We start from the raw sequence: 16,235 nt of genomic DNA on the forward strand, positions 1-16,235 counted from the left end.
TGGTCTAAGAGCCAATGGGAACCCAGCTGAGGATGGGGAAAGTGAATAATAACAATGACGTCGGGCCAAGGAAGGAGAGACTCACGAATAGTTTGGCTTTATGCTAACCTACATGTTATATATACAGCCCTATATGATGGGTATCTAGAAACAAACATACTCCGACTCGTTCGTCGACGATCCTTCATAGCAACGCCATGAAACACACTTATTCTGTGGTAGTACACAATCCAGCAAAAACATCCTCTCATGCGCCCTTGAACCAAATCCATAAACCGCCTACTTCTTCTCGCCATCAACATCCATCGCATCTTCATCCTTCTTGGCACTAACTTGGTTAACATCGCCATCCTCCTTCCTCGACATAACGTGAATAACATCGCCATCATCATCCGCCGCATCATCTCCAGCAGCAGTCTTATTCCTTTTTCCTTCGGGACTAACTCGATTAGCCGCCAGATTAGGAAAGAGAGGTTTGCCTGCAATAGATACCGATCTACGCAGATTATCGTTCTGGACTTCCTGATGAATCTCTTCCACCTCTTCTTCGTCTAGCTCGCTAAGCTCGCTCTCGTCGTCTGCGTCGTCGTGGATGGAAGCGGGTGCGCTGCGTTCGGGTTCGTCGTTATTTATACTCGCAGATGCGGTCGCTGTACCGCTTTTGTCGAAGGAAGGGTGTAGATGTTCGGTGGATGTGCCTGGTCCAGGTGCTGGTTGCGCAACGGCTTCGGGTGAGGCGGCTTGTCCGACGATGGAGGGAAGCGCTGCTTCGCTGGGTGGAGGCGATCGGATAGGCATTGATGTTGGCTGCGTAGCTGTACCTGCGATCTTTTGTACACAAGCTTCGGCTCGACGTGCGATCTCCCTACGACCCACTGCCTTGGCTCTTGGTTTTGCGTGTTGCTCAGGCTGCGAGGGCATTTGCGGCATTGACGGCGGGTGCTGCGGCTGAAGCTGGTTGGGATGATACATGTTAAATGGCGTACCGGAACTTCCGTCAGCAGGTCCATCAACCTGAACCTGCATCAACGAGGAGATAGGTACAGCACCTGCAGCTGTTGCGGTTATACCGAAAGGCGATGGTCGAGGCGGTGCAGGCTGCAAGGGCTGCTGTGGTTGTTGCTCCGATTGCAAGGGCGGTAGCGAAGGCCCAATTGAAGTGTACAGCATTGCGTATGCATCGCCAATCAGGTCGTCGATGAGAAGAGGCTTCATCATGCCGTTGTTCAGACGCTTGAGTTCAATGGCATCACGGAGAACATCCAGCACGGGATGTTGAGTCTCTGGGTTCTGACACCACGCTTCCAACCGAAGAGCCAGCGTGTTGAACTCATCGTGGTTGACAGACTTGAAAGCAGAATCTTCTTGGCCCTCAAGTACGTTGCCAATCTTTCGCAGCATCTTGATGTAGCGCAGACATAAGTCTTGCCACAATTTCTGGTGCTCGAAGAAGTCGGTCTGCTTGCGTCGTACACGCTTAGCAAGCGCCTCAAAGTTAGTCTTGTCTCCAGTGAGATCCAATAGTTCAATAAAGAACTTGGTATACCGTGTAGTGTAGACAAAATGTCGGCCGGGTCGCTCATTCTCAGGTTTCCAAACTTGTACAGCCATGGTCTTGGTAAACATTTGCTGCGTAAGCTCATGTTTAGCCTCATTGGCCGATACTGGATCTCTGCCGTTGTCATAGAGAGTATGGGCCACACGGGATATGATGCGATGGTGCCAACTTGACTTGTCGGCCGCTCGCAATGCTTTTAATACCGCGAGTACGTATCGCTGCCAGTCACCGTTGTTTTCCGGAGCTTTGACGTTCTGCGTGTAGGAAGTGTTCGCGAGGATCTCCGCCCCTTTCTCGTGGTCGATGGCTCCTCGAAGGAAGAGTTTGTGTGTGACGGAAACGAGCTTGTAATGCGGCTCAAGGACTGGCTCGCCGCTGCGCCCCTTCTTTCCTGGCAGTGTTTCAATGGCGCTGATGAATGCGTCCACAACTGACTCCCAGGAAGGACCGCGCGGAAGGGGTAGTGGTGCACCTATTGACTTGGCATATTGCGTCGCACCATCATTTGCTGCCCACATCTTCCAACCACACTTTCCAAGCATGAAGTGGTTCCACCACTTATTCGGATTGCCCTTGATGGCTCTCTTGTAGAGAGTGCTTGCGAATTTCCAAGCAGTGTAGGCATGCAGTGGGGCAAATACGACCTCTTTGTATAGGGATGCGTTCGTTTGTAGGTTGCAGAATCGTTTTTCACTTTCCCGAATCTGGAATGCTTCCATACCAAATGGTTCCCTAGATGAGGCGTACATGCGGTTTCCAAACTCGGTGTACATCTGTGCAATCTTGGTTTGATCGATCGGCGTGATGTTAGCATCGCGGGTAGCGCAGGCTACAGCCATAATGTAGCAATTGATTGCAGCACGCTGGAAATTAACCACCTCGGCACTATTGCTGTTCATCTTGTCTGCGTTCCAAGATACAGCCTCTTCAAGCTGCGTGTCGTTGGCTTGGGCAAGCCGATACCAGGTCTCCCACCGTTCAATGGAGTGCTCCAGGTCCTGCACAAAGAATGCTTGGGCGTAGTTGAGGTCTTCTGTCGGTCCCTGGGTCATACGTTTCTGCGATCGGAATTTGCTCAGCGCGATGTTTCCCATCATATAGTACCAGCCCTTCGATGCAGCCACAGCTTCGTCAGCAGGAATATGTTTGGTGGCGAGCGAACCAACGCCTTTCAGACACCCAAACAGTGCCACTGGATTGACCGGCGATTTGAAGTAAGTGGAAATGACTTTGCGGTTAAAGGTGATGTCCTCGTTCTGTTTGGGCCGACCGAGAGCAGCATGCACCTTCTCGATGGTACCCTTGAGCTCGGTCTTCGGTAGGTCCTTAAGATCGACCTTAGCAGCTTGCGACATTGCGAAAGGTAAGATGCTGAAGGCAGTTTTCTTGTCAAGGACGTCTGGAGTAGTTTGAAAGCTCTGACAGTCCAGAGGCTCGACGAAAAGCTTCAATCCATACATATCGTGGAGTACCTGGCAGAGCTCGGTGGCGTGGCTGGGACCATCAACGATGTCATCCATGCGAAGTAGCTCGTCCTTTGCAAGCCTTAAGAATTGACGGTTGGAAAGGTGACAGAAGCCACGTACACCAGTCGCATGATGTACATGACGGATGAAATCGAACAAATCGTCAGAAGGTGTAGGGAAAGCCTCTGGATCTTGGGACATGCCGTCTTTGAACAGATGGTACTGCAGGATCCAGAGTCGTAGATGTATGTCGTCGAGTCTTGACATCATATTGGCGAACGCCGCATTTGGCTGAGATTCTACTCGAGGCACGGTGATGTGATTGACACGAATCAGATCTCGGAGCATGTCTGCGGCTGATATAATATGTAGCAGTTCTGCGATAGCGGACATGGACGATTGCACATGCTCATATGAGAGGCACGCAAATGGCGCTTCGTCATCTCGGATGATGCGGATTATTTTGACAACCATGTCGTCGATAACCCGATATCGGGTTAGGAGCTTGTGTTGACGGTCTAGTAATGGAAGTTCCTGGAAGTTTGTAGATCTGAGATCTGCCACAAGGGCCTCAATGCTTCTAAGGAAGCATGACAAGACCTTCGAAGGATAATCAATGGCTTCGTATGCGACGCGCAGCCTATTCCAGAGGGAGAGTCGGACATTGACATTCGCAGAATCGAGGAACTTCCGCATTTCCAGAACAGGCGAGGCGCGATCGAGCTGCTGTTCTGAGCCAGTGCTTACAGTAGGTGAGCTGTGTGTATCAACGCTGTCATGTTCCAAGCCGTCCGGCTTCGGAGAGGTACTAGGCTCCTTTGTGTTCGCAAGCTCCAGTATCGGTTCCAGGCTTTCGATGACCGTCACTGGGTCCTGTTCCTCTTGGTCAAAGACTTTGAGGAAGAAGTCCTTCATACTAATGCGCACGAGTTCCTGATCAATAGCGGCGACTGAAAGTTCCGGCATGACGGCGTTGTTCTGTATCTGAATCGTGTGATCGCCGAAAGGCTCAAACATATCTTTCAACTGTGCCATGGCAAATAATACATGTTCCGGCAACACCTCGTCGTTGACACTCATTTGAAAGACTGTCGCCCAGATATGGCGCAAACCTAGATCGTCAATGCCCTGACCTGGTCTGCAGTCCGATCGAAGTTGTAAAGCCTCCCGCGCGAGCAAAGCCCATCTCTCTAGACGGTCACTCTGGAGGATTTGGGTGCTGGCGTCTACTACACTTTGCGGATGCTTGATAAGAGAGTAGACATCGAGATGCAGCTCAAACAGTGCCTCCACTATCTCTATCTGCGCCTTGTCGAAGGCAGAGAGCTCATACGCTTGAGACCGATGCGTAGCATCCAGTATCCGCCGATTGAGGCTGTCGACGCGTTCGGCCATGCGCTCGTATATGAACTCGTCGATACGAACAATGACTTGTACTACGTTTCGCTTGAGATCTTCCGCCCACCTAAACTGTAGGTAGCTTGACTGATCACTCGGTTGAGTTCCTGTCGTGGAGCAGTAACCTGGAGTAAACAGAGATTCAATCCAGCCAAATGCGACTTCTTCAATCGAAAGCCAACCGTTGTTGACAGACCTTGCGAACGCGTTCAAGCCCTGATTTTCCAGCAAAGGTTTATTGGAAGCTTGACTCGAACTTGACTTGGAAAATCCCAGAAACGCATTGAGCCCGTGTTCCCTAGTCGCACCGAGGAGATCGAAAGACTCGGAACTGAGAAGGATTTGTGCAGTTTTGACGTGCCCGCTCCGTAGTCCCGTGAAGAAATCGCAAGCGGCCTTGTCAATGGGATCTGTAGCAGTCGCGTCAGGGAGCGCCATGACCAGCTTACGCAGCTCATCCGGGTCCTTCATTCCCTCAACACCGAGCTTCGCATACATATCCTTGAGGATTTCATAGAGGCATGAATCTGCGTATGTGTACTGTTCGAGTTGTGTATCGAGCTGTTTACTAGCCTCTTGAGCTGCATTGCCAATTGTCGGTTCAAGTATTGACTCTCGACCCCGAATGCGTTTACTGCGTGACCTTCCACCCTCTGCGGTTTCGGGTAGACCAGCAGAATCTGTCGATCGTTTGCGCGACGGGACTGGTGCGGCATTGGAAGGGCCAACAGGTGCAGTCTCTTCATTCCTGACTTCACCGTCGACCTCCTGCTCTTCCATTATGGTATCTTCGCCATCCCTCTCTGGTACGTTCTCCGCTTCGGTCGCTGTAGCGTTGGGTTCTTCGATCTGTGGCGACGGGGTCGGAGCGGGCGCAGGTGCTGGCATCAAGGCTTCCTGTACTGGTGCGGGTGGTTCAGACTCGATGCGCTCAGGAGTCTCGCTCTCGGGTGGTATGCTGAAGACTATGTTGGAACCAGAAGGTACGTTGGGCGTCATGCCCTGTTGCTCCGAGAGGAACTGCCGCACTATGATGTCTCCCACTCCTGCCCAGTCCCACTTGGTCGGAGTCAAGGTCACGCTCTCCGGTGCCACCTTGATGTTGTGTAGATTTTCGGCGAGGGCGACATCGGCTGGGAGGGGCGCAAACGGAAATGGATTCAGGCGCCTCTTCAGCGTCTCGGAAAGCTTCTTGCGCTTGATCGAGGATAGTGGCGCCTGGCTCAGTGAGACATTGTCCTCCAGGCGTCCTACGAGCTCGCGCAATTGTTGTCCGGCAAAACCCTCCTCCAGCCCAGGAAGCCGTAACAGACTCTCCCATTGCTCGTCGTTTCCATCCAAGACTGCCTCCAGACAGTAGCGAGTAAGGCGCTTGCTGCCCAGCATAGCCGCGACAGATGCCGCACGCAGCCAGAGATCCAGATCGGTGTCTTCCTTGTCCAAAGCCTCGGCAAAGTAGTTCAGGGCGCCGCGTGTGTTGTTCCATGCCTCCATCTGCGGTGACACGCCACTGGTAGCGATCCAATGCTGCATCGCCTCGAGCAGAAACTGGCCATGGTTCTTGTATGACAGGTGCAGTATTTGCTGGAGTGTGTTGGGGGCGCTGTCGGCAGCGCCTGTGGACTGGACGGGGCCTGCATCGTAGTCGTCCTCCAATATGGTGTCGAACACCAGGTCTTCGCCAAAGACCTCATGCCGCTGGTATTCCGAGAGGGATTCGGCGTATTTGAAAATCTCTGATTCGAAGAGAGCTTTGTAAGCTGCGGCGGTCTTGTCGAACGAGGGAGGGCCTTCGGAGTGGTATTTGAGTGCGGTTTGGTAGAGTTTCAGCGCCTCTTCGATCTGGATCTCCTGGGTATCGTCGACTTCTTCTTCGGCGGTCTCCTCGGGGAGCTCGACATTGTAGGGATGCCATGTAGAGGCCTTCGACTGCGATATGTGAGCGGGCATGGTTGAGAATGCCGGGGTTGTACTTACCATGATGCGAGATGTGCGTGGTTGTAGGCAGTTGGGAAAGGCCGACAGGCGAATGAGAGACGTTTCACAGCATTGGTGGTACAGACCCTGAGCAGCAGGCAACCATGGAAGGCGCGACGATGGTGTGGACAAAGAAGGTGGGATGCGACTGGGCTGTGGCCTATGACACGTCGTGAGGCCTCGGTGTGACGCGACGCGACAGTGAATGATGGTGCGCAGGGATGCCCCGTCTTGGCAGCTGCGGTCCTCCGCGATGAGCTACCGTGCCTGCCCTCCATACTCAGCAAGGACACCGAAACCCTGACAAACATCCGCCCGGGCTGTGAAGTACATACCAAGCCCCTCCGCCAGCAACCTGCCCCCGCCATAGCATCCTCTTCACCGCCATCGTCCCCCCGCGTTTGCGGCGCCAATAGAAGCCATGGTCACATCGCCAGCTGTTCCCGAGTACGCGCAACCTACTAGCTTTCAATCTACACATGTTTTACATATGCGCCCACCTGCATCCTTGCTGCTATTTTCGAGTCACAACACATCATCATGGCGCATTTCTGCTGTAATCTCTTCTAACACGGCTCTAGAATCTACGAGGACGAGCTACACTCCGCAATCGAAGCGCGCTCAGAATCTCTGCAGACCCTACGAGAGCTGGGCCCGCCAGATCTGGTCCACCTGATAAAGCAGCCCATCAAGAATGCGACAAAACAGGTCCGTAGTACCTTCGACCGCACAGTGGCCGCGAACCCAATTTGACATGTGATTAGATTGGCGTCTACCACCACGTCTCCGGCGTAGACGCTTCCTCGTCTGCCAGCTTGGCAGCCTACATCAACACCCTCACATACTCTGCGCACGATAAGCAAAACAAGGTCGTCTCTGGGCTGTATTGGTAGGGGAATGTCTCCTTGCGGCGCTGGCAATTGCTGACCGAGCAGCTGCTACAATGCCTTCTCACGGCTGGACATGCGCGTGCAGGTCTACATCCCTGGCACTGTGGAGAGCTACTGCATCGATGAGCGCGGCGACAAACGAGTAGCCACCGACGAACTCTGGCTAGAGACCTACCTGTGTAGCGTACTGCGCGCATATTCTTATGCCGACGATGGCTCCGGCGACACGATCAAGAAGATCGTTGGTGTGCGGAGATTCAATCCCATCACAAGTACCGAGAGCGAGCACAAGTTTCTGGATGCAGCAGAGCGCCTGTTCTTCAACGGTATGACATTCGCTTGCATGATGATATCTCCGCTAACGCAATTCAGGCTGGCAATTAGGATCTGATCCCGAGATTCAAGTCCCCAATCTCGTCTCGAACCACTTGACTACGGGTCTTCTCGACTACATTCATACCACCGGTAGATATACTTCAGGCATCAATCTGTTCGAGAAATTGCGGACTCGCGATCCGGAGATCTCTTCCCTACTGGCGCGGGTATACATCGAGGCAGATGAGGAGGTGCAGGCAGTCCAACTGCTACACGAGGCCATCCAAGAATTGCCCATGGATTACTCTCTGCTCGACTGCCAAGCCGAGTTCTGCAACAAGAAGGGCCGCGGCGACCTGGCGCTTGAGATTGCTAAGAGGAGCGTTGTGTCTGCACCTAGTGAGTTTGGCACATGGGCGCGCTTAGCAGAGATATACGTCAGCCTCGAGCAGTGGGACATGGCATTGTTGACTCTCAACTCATGTCCCATGTTCACCTACCAGGATAAGGACGCACCACGGATGCCCGAGCCACAGCGAGTCTTTCTGCCTGTCATGCCAGAAGCCATGTGCGACGAGATTGAAGATTCCAACATCGACGATATGGAGCTTGTGCACCCAACTCTGAGGAAGCTGCACGCTGCGGGTTTCAAGGGTACCTTCCTCAAAGCCTACATTCTGCTGACCGAGATTACAAAGAAGATTGGCTGGGATCAATTACTCAAGATACGAAGCCAAGTCTTCGTCATGGAGGAGGAATACCGCCATGAAAAGACCGCACAGCAACCGCATTCTCGCAGCGCCAGCACAACAGCGCTCCGTTCTCCTTCTCCAAACACACACGCCCAGCAAACAAATGGTGACCATGGCGAAGTCGAGGAACGTTCCTCCGCTGAGATATCCAACACGAACGGCGAATCATCGTCTGCGGCCGCCGAAGCAGTCAACGATCTCGAGAAGCCCATGCACACTGTCGCCTCTGAAGTTGTGAAAGCCGGCAGCGAAGACCCTCACGCACACGACGCCGCGAACAACGGCAACCCCTCGCAACCAAACTACACACACTTCCAGAACAAGCGCCTCTGCGAACGCTGGCTCGACAACCTCTTCATGGTCCTGTACGAGGATCTGCGCGTATACACGATATGGCGAACTGAGATGGCGCAGTACAGGCAGCAACAACTTCTGTACAAGAAGAGCAGTGAGGAGTGGGAGATCCTGGGTGAACTCGCCGAGAGACTGCATCATACAGAGGAGGCAGTGGAAGCATACGAGAACTGCCTGCAAATTAAGTTCTCACCGAAAGCCATGAGAGGCGTCCTGAAGCTGGGCGAGGAGAGGAAACAAGTCAGGGATGTCACAGCCGCGCTGATCAGACTGGTAACTTGGCAGTACCGATGGTACTCTGAGGTAAGTCTACCTCCACCCCTTCAACAGTCTGACGAAACTAACAAACACCCAGTTCTCACCGTCCCTCCTCTACACAATCCGCAAACTCATCGAAGAAGAAGGCGCCGTCAAGATCCGCAGCATCATACAGGGTACCTCGCTACCCCAGCACGTCCTCGATCTCACACACCAGTATGCCGCGCTGTGTGCGGCGTTTAGGAGCAGCGGTAGCGATGGTTAGAAGCCTTCGCCTCTCAAAATCTATGGCTATACCAACAACAGTCTTGACCTCCAGGGACGTACCTGGAAGGACGAGAAGGCGAAGTGGTTGGCTGCAGGATAGCTTTGTGTTAGTGTGCGTGTGTGTGTATGTGTTAATGCATGGGAGCGTTGGTGTTGGAGATGGTGAATGTTAGACCGTTAATTGAGTCCATTGCCCTCTTCATAGTATGGCTTGACAGCTGTGTACTTGCTCTGCGTGTATCACTTCAGTGTCTAGATACTTCGTCGGGGGAAGAGTCGATTGGCAATCATTTATCCTGCTTCACTGAGAATCTCATGACCGCCCACACTCGACATGCCGTTGTCCATGTTCTTGCAACCAATGTATTCATTTTGTATCGTCACAAGCCGGGGGATCGTACCAGGCAGCCGTTGCGCGCCATGTCACGTAACCTCGTTGTCCTCAAGGAGATAGATAGTAGACAGTAGAAGACCCCATGTAAAAGCCCAGGATGAACACCGCTCCATGCTCCCCCATACACCGCTCCATCTTTCTCCTCTCCAAGCCCAAAAGTGATACCGCTTAACGGTAAGACTTCTGGTACCTGGCGCGCGCACCTGGACCGCCGAACTTCTTGGGCTCGCACCGCCTGTTGTCGGCAACGAGCAGTGTGCGGTCGTACTGGATCAGGGCCTGCTTGAGCTGGTTCTTCGAGTGCTCGTCGACGTACTTTTGGTAGTAGGCGATGATGGATTTGGCGATGGCTTGGCGGATGGCGTAGACTTGCGAGGTGTGTCCACCACCGGAGACGCGGACGCGGATGTCGACATCGGCTGCCCATGATGTTAGTATTTTGCCCGTAATTCCTTCGCAGCTTCCTCCCTGGGGTTTCGTGTGTGCGTACCGAACTTGTCAACACCGAGGATGAGGATGGGCTCGTAGACCTTGAATCGCAAGATCTCGGGCTGGACGAGGGAAAGAGGCTTTCCGTTAACCTTGACGAGACCCTTTCCGGCCTAGAATTTCATCGTAAGTATGCTGTTCGGATGCGCGTTCGATCGTGGCATTGCGTGTGTACCTTGCAGTGGGCGACAGCTGTGGGCGGTATTGTTAGCCTTGTTCTTCTGCTTGCTCTGGGGTGTCGGGCGGCGGGCTTTGCGTACCAGTCGCGGTCTTCTTCTTGCCGAAGCATTGCACGCTCTGGGAGGCCATGTTGGGCGACTGTGGAATGTGCGTGCGGTTAGTACGGGTGGGCGTGGTCGGTTTGGCTGTCGTCGATGGGTGGAAGTTACCCGACGATGTTGCATGTCGAAATTCAGTGGGCGCACGGACCCGCTATCCCTGTAAGCGATTAGCGTCGCGGCGGGCTAGCGCCGTCCACTCCAGAAGCCGCGCATCTTCAACCTTGCCACGAGCATTTTCAGATTTTGATCCGCAGCATCTTTGGAGCTACTGCTGCTGTTTGAACTGCGCCTCACTTCTAATATCGCTCATATGCAGATTGGTGTGATCTGCACAAACTTATTTGCGAGGCGCTACAGCGTTCTAACAAAAATTGTGTATACCACAATTATAATTCATCCGTTGCGAAAGTAAGAAAGCAGAGATTGGAAAGCTCTATTCATCGCGTGTGTGCTAGGAGGGTTTGAAAAAGCAAAGCACCCTTACCCAACCTTTCTCGTTCACGCGCACACCAGTCGCTCTCATCGCCAACCCCATTCAGCGACACCCACCGAATTTCTGATTACCATACTACTCCCATACCAAAATGTCATGCTCTCAGAAAACTTGCCCTTGTTATGTGGCCCCGTCACTTGCCACAGATTCATCGCACAAACTATACGTTTTCGGAAGTAATGGAGAAGGTCAACTCGGGATCCCAGCAGCCGAAATAGTCGACACCCCAACGCCAGTCCTTAATCCTACAACCGGCTGCTGCCCTATACCTCTGGACGAGATATCGTACATCGGAGGCGGCGACAATCACACGCTGTTCCACACAAAAAGCGGCGTGGTCTATGGTGTTGGTAGTAATCGCAAAGATCAGCTGTGGAAGGAAAATCCTACACCTCAACTTGAACCGTTCCAGATGTTGTCCCACAACAACAGTTCTGCCGCCACTACATGCGAGTCCTCAGCTTGTGTCGAGACTGTCGAGCCTCTCGAGCCTGACGAGCACGACTCTGAACTTTTAACAAATTATATTAAGATGTTCGGTTCGAACAACTGGGGTGAGCTAGGCTCACGCGAAGGTTCCAGCCTGCTTCTACTTCGAGGCAGGATGATCGATTTCGCAGCAGGAGCTTGGCATTACATCGCCATTATGGAAAGTGGCTCAGTACACGGTTGGGGAAAAGCACGTCTCGGTCAGCTTGGGGATGGACTGTACGGCGCCATACCTTTAGGCGGCAAAGGCATGGCGCCTAGCCCAATCGAAGGTATACCATTCAGACCTAAGAAGGTGGTATGTGGCAAGGACTTCACATACCTGGTCAGCGACCCATCCCAGGGTAAACACCATCTTCTCGGCAAAGACAAGTTCAACATCATCTCGGACATGCCCGAACACGTCAAGAATTGGAAAGACATCGGAGCTACATGGCACGCCATCTTTGTACTATTCGACGATGGCACTCTTACCGCGTGGGGCAAAGAGAACATGTGGAAGTTATTACCGCCCAACCTGCCGCTTCTGGATAAGATCGCTGTTGGGTCGGACCACATCCTCGCTGTAACAAAAGAAGGTAAATTGATCTCATGGGGTTGGGGTAAACACGGGAACTGTGGCGACCTCTCGAACGTTGGGGTTGAAATGAAGAACGATATGGTCAACGGGTTTTGGAACGAAATCAGCATACCAGGAGAGATCCAGACGATTGGGGCTGGGTATTGTACTAGCTTCGTGGTTACGAAACAAGGTTGAAGATCCGCTAATCACAAGAGTATCGTTGTAATCTACGAGTACCAACGTTGCGGTCATTCCCCAATGTACAGCAGCTTCGTCACCCATCAAACTCAACAACTCAAAACCCCTCCCTAACCAAACTCCACTCCGCGACCGTGCCCCCATCCGTAGCATTCTCAGCAAACAAATTTCCGCTGATACCCAAATGCGCATACCTTCCGCTCCAAACACTCTGCTCAAGAGTGACATTCGTCTGATTGCCGATGTACGTCTTGATCTCATACGCCGTAACCGGATCCCAAGGCGCACTGATCTCAACATCTCCTGCTGTTACCTTCCTCACATCTTCATCGTGATCTGAGTTGGGCTGACTTTCGAAAGGAGGTAAAGTGGTATTGGAGAAGTAAATTTCGAAGTGCGAGGGTGGTTGGTTGCCCCAATCCATTACGACCTTGTTGATAGGGTAGAACGTTGAATCGCCGAGATCTACGGTCAGGTAGCTGGTGATGTTCGCAAGTTCGGGTTGCCATTTCGTACTTGCGGCACCGTCGATAGCCGCAATAGGAAACTGGCCAGGTTTGTTACCCTGGGATGGTGGGAGCAGAGCTTTGCATTGGAGGATGTTACCGCCGACTGTGAGTATTTCGCCCATTGGTCGGTTGCGCACTACGAGTGGCTCATCGCCAAGTTCGTACGTTGTGTTATCGCGGTTGCTTCGGGTACCAATCGTGACTGGGATGGGTTTGTCAAAGTACGTCGCATTCGCCGATGGTAGAGTATAATTCTCTCGTGGCAGACGTGCCAACGTCGTATGCGTTGAGTTGGAAGTAGCGTTGATACCATGTCCCATCCAGTAGAAGGTACGGTAGTTCAGATATGGGATCTGCGGCGGCAGCGTGGGATCGATGTCCAGCCTATCATAGTAGAGACCAAGACCAAGATATCCGAAAATGCCCACGCGGTTAGTTCCTCCCATGCCGGTCAGAAAAGGGAAAGCAGGGTGTGTGCCGCCGTTCTCGTCGACGTTGTCAATGAGTTGTTCGGAGTATTGATACCATGGTGCGCGGACGTATGGCGAGGACGAGTAAACGTCGTAGGTAAAGCTCGAACAGCCAGATGGTGAGACTTCATTCGCAACGACAGCGAATGAAGAGTAAGTCATGGCAGGGCCATCGAGAGACTGCTTTGCCGCGTAGTAGTCCAGGTTGGCTAAGCTGTATGAGTTGGGGTAATGGAGTAGGTCGTCGACCAGAACAACGTCTGAATAGAAGTTATGATTAGTGACTCAACTGCCGAAGAGGTGGATGTGACTTACCGGCCTGCTTAACCGCTACTGACCCATTCATTCCAGTATACTCCACAATGATGCCAGCATTCTCGTTGATTGGAATTCGCATATTAGATGCCTTGTCTGCCCAGCTAGCATTGGGGCTGCGTCCAAACCAGCTGTTGAACTCGTTCGTCTCGAGAAAATGGCGTTGCATGAGTGCAGTGGTAAAAGCAACGTTGTTGACCTGGTTGGCGTATTCGTCCGGGTCAGTAGCATTCCAGAGCTCATACGCGCCGGATGTTTCGTTGAAGTCTAGTAACTGGCCAAAGAAATGCGCAATGGCATTCGATATGGGTAAGAGAGTGTCGTTGAAGTATTCTCCATCTCCAGTGATGATCAAGTGATTGTTGAGCGCAAGGCTGATGTCGCCGTTGAGGTGGTACTCGTAGTCGAAGCACGCGCCGGTTCCTGTGCAGTTGCCAAAACGCCCGCTTGTCCAAGGATATACAGCTCCTCCAGGCGTAAATCTACCTGTCTGGTTCTTGCTCGATTGATACGCCGTTTCGACGTTACGTTGCGCTTGATCGAAATGCTCTACGCGATACTTGATGACATTCTGAGCGTGTTGCGGATGCGATACTTGGACTCCTGGGGCCATCCATACATCTGCATCCCAGAATATCATACCACCATAGCAGTCTGAGCCCAACCCACAGACGGGAATACTGTAGATGTCCAGCTTCGTATTGTTGTTGGCTGCAGCCACAGCATTGGGTCCGACCATATTCGATAGCAAGTAGAATGGGTTGGTTCGTGCCATGATATGCAATGTTCGTACGTCTGGATCTTCCGGGAGAGATCCGTTCGGTAGGTGGTAATCATCAACCGAGTCCGGTGTTAGTATAGACTCCCACTCTTCAATATGAGAATGCAACAGCTTGTAGTAACCCTCTTCGGCACCGGATTGTGAGGCGTCGCGTGCTACATTCTGCGGATCCGGGAAAGCATCAGTCGATGCAACTCCTATGAACTTGGTGATTTCGGTGGGACGGAAGGCGACAAGTTCGACCGGGAGAGACTGCGCAATGGTTGAGCCATTGCCGCCACTGAAGATGCCGCCGGGTACTTCACTACGAGCAGTAAGATTGACCCAATCGCTGCCACTCAGAGTCGAATATACATAAGCCTTTACGTCGGTGATGTTTCCCGGGCTGACAGCGGACCAGATCGTAGGCGTGTCTTCTTCAAACTTCTTCTCAACGAAGTCTGAGCGAACAGCACAGTCACCGTCAAGAACGTCGTACACCGTCACGTTGAGGTCGCGTGTCGCAGTCAGTCTTAGCCTGACTGCTGCTTTATTGGCATAAAGCTTGTGCACAAACATCTGATAGTCCACGTCAACTGTCCCATCTCCGGAACCACCAGGCCGCCAATTGTATCGCCAGCTTGCAATTCCAGCTTTTACATCTAGACTCGATACGAAATCCGATATGTGGTCGGGGTTGACTGACGCATTCAGGAATTGACCGTTGGCTTCCACAACGATACCACTAGCATGTGGAATACCAGCAGTAAAGCTCTCCCACCCATACTGATACAGCCAAGGGTAATTCGTTCCGTTTGTTCGTGGCTGACTATTCCAGAAGCCTGCGATGGTCGAGAAAGCTTGTCGTCTGCTGAACAGCGGCCACCCACTTATAACGTCGCCGTCCACTGGCTCATCCACTTCGAAAAAAGGTCCTGCTGATGCTACATTGATGCCAAAGTAGCCATTTGCAAGCGTTAGGCGGGACTGGTAGTGGCCTTGATCCAGGGCATGTGTCGCTATAACCCAATTCTGGTCATCCCATGTTACATCCTTGAATTGTTCATGTTCGCTGCTTGTGGAGCACAGAACTAAGCGGGTTGAAGCTAAAAGCGCAACGGTAGCTCGACGGAGGTTTGTCGATAGCATGTCCTGCTATCGAGAGAAGAGTAAGATCGTGATAACGGAGCAGCACCCGACGTGTTTAAGGCACGCCGGCCTTAAAGCAGTCCTAAAACAAGGTACAAAGCCATGCCGATCAAGCATTATTGGCACTAGAGACTTCCACGGGACGCCACCCGTTCGTCTCTCTTACCTTTTTCTACACCGCTAGGCACGGACTAGCTGCTGCGATCGCTCGTCATACGCTCCTTTTGCGGGCGCTAGCTGAGTCGCCCAGCATGCTTGCGCGACAGCTTCATAGCTTCATTCAATGTTCATCAGGTAGAGAGAGAGTCTGCGAAGGATGTGGTTGAACAAAGGTTTGATGCGTCGTTGTGGTTCTTGGCAAATGATGAGGACGCGTCGATTTCGAGCACCACAGGCGATTAGAGCCGAAGCTGTCGGGATCGTGCGCATGTGACGTCACGGCTGACATCCCAACGAAACCCTGGAGACTAAACTTGTCGCCTTATCATTCATCGGATGCCAAATATTGCCGATCGCATCGAACCAACAATATTCCCAGGAGCTGTTCTATCGCGAGACTTTGGAGCTGGCCGTCAGCTTGCGGTTAGGCCGCCCAATCTGTGAGTGGCTGAGTCGCGCCATCACGAAGCGTAAGCACAGGGCATTCTCAGCTGAATGACAACTGTCCACACTCCACCCGCCATGGCCCGGCGCATCGCGTCGAAGCTCAGAAGACGCGCCAGGAAGACTAAGAAAGAAATCTACCTCACTCTCGATGCTGCGACGCGTGCAATTCGTGTGCTACACCTTCACCCTGGCGCCGGGGAGGATGACATTCGCGCAGAGCTCCAGGCCTCTTCCATTGACGATGTTCGAGGGCGCTATATCGCAATTTCGTACACATGGGGTACC

The 16,235-nt window shown here is 52.6% G+C and overlaps 6 protein-coding genes across 6 annotated transcripts; 3 read left to right on the plus strand and 3 right to left on the minus strand.

The window, feature by feature from the left end:
* Positions 1-279: 279 nt before the first annotated feature.
* On the minus strand, positions 280-6,372 carry J4E83_005539 (uncharacterized protein; the record flags this gene model as incomplete). The annotated part of the gene is made up of 1 exon (XM_049332458.1): positions 280-6,372. The coding sequence occupies one exon, from the start codon at positions 6,370-6,372 to the stop codon at positions 280-282; it is 6,093 nt and encodes a 2,030-aa protein (XP_049188266.1).
* Positions 6,373-6,820: 448 nt separating this feature from the next.
* On the plus strand, positions 6,821-7,292 carry J4E83_005540 (uncharacterized protein; the record flags this gene model as incomplete). Its single annotated transcript, XM_049332459.1, has 3 exons — positions 6,821-6,846; positions 6,981-7,107; positions 7,164-7,292. 3 exons carry the CDS (start codon positions 6,821-6,823, stop codon positions 7,290-7,292), a joined length of 282 nt encoding a protein of 93 aa, XP_049188267.1.
* Positions 7,293-7,362: 70 nt separating this feature from the next.
* Positions 7,363-9,233, plus strand: J4E83_005541 (uncharacterized protein; the record flags this gene model as incomplete). The annotated part of the gene is made up of 3 exons (XM_049332460.1): positions 7,363-7,615; positions 7,662-9,013; positions 9,066-9,233. 3 exons carry the CDS (start codon positions 7,363-7,365, stop codon positions 9,231-9,233), a joined length of 1,773 nt encoding a protein of 590 aa, XP_049188268.1.
* Positions 9,234-9,797: 564 nt separating this feature from the next.
* J4E83_005542 (uncharacterized protein) lies at positions 9,798-10,427 on the minus strand (the record flags this gene model as incomplete). Its single annotated transcript, XM_049332461.1, has 4 exons — positions 9,798-10,048; positions 10,120-10,231; positions 10,294-10,310; positions 10,379-10,427. The coding sequence occupies 4 exons, from the start codon at positions 10,425-10,427 to the stop codon at positions 9,798-9,800; spliced, it is 429 nt and encodes a 142-aa protein (XP_049188269.1).
* A 1,111-nt stretch (positions 10,428-11,538) lies between these two features.
* Positions 11,539-12,138, plus strand: J4E83_005543 (uncharacterized protein; the record flags this gene model as incomplete). Its single annotated transcript, XM_049332462.1, has 1 exon — positions 11,539-12,138. One exon carries the CDS (start codon positions 11,539-11,541, stop codon positions 12,136-12,138), a length of 600 nt encoding a protein of 199 aa, XP_049188270.1.
* Positions 12,139-12,238: 100 nt separating this feature from the next.
* J4E83_005544 (uncharacterized protein) lies at positions 12,239-15,344 on the minus strand (the record flags this gene model as incomplete). The annotated part of the gene is made up of 2 exons (XM_049332463.1): positions 12,239-13,380; positions 13,436-15,344. The coding sequence occupies 2 exons, from the start codon at positions 15,342-15,344 to the stop codon at positions 12,239-12,241; spliced, it is 3,051 nt and encodes a 1,016-aa protein (XP_049188271.1).
* Positions 15,345-16,235: the final 891 nt, after the last annotated feature.

Source organism: Alternaria metachromatica, assembly GCF_023757995.1.
Source record: "Alternaria metachromatica strain BMP 0045 chromosome Unknown scaffold_11, whole genome shotgun sequence".
Taxonomy (NCBI): domain Eukaryota; kingdom Fungi; phylum Ascomycota; class Dothideomycetes; order Pleosporales; family Pleosporaceae; genus Alternaria; species Alternaria metachromatica.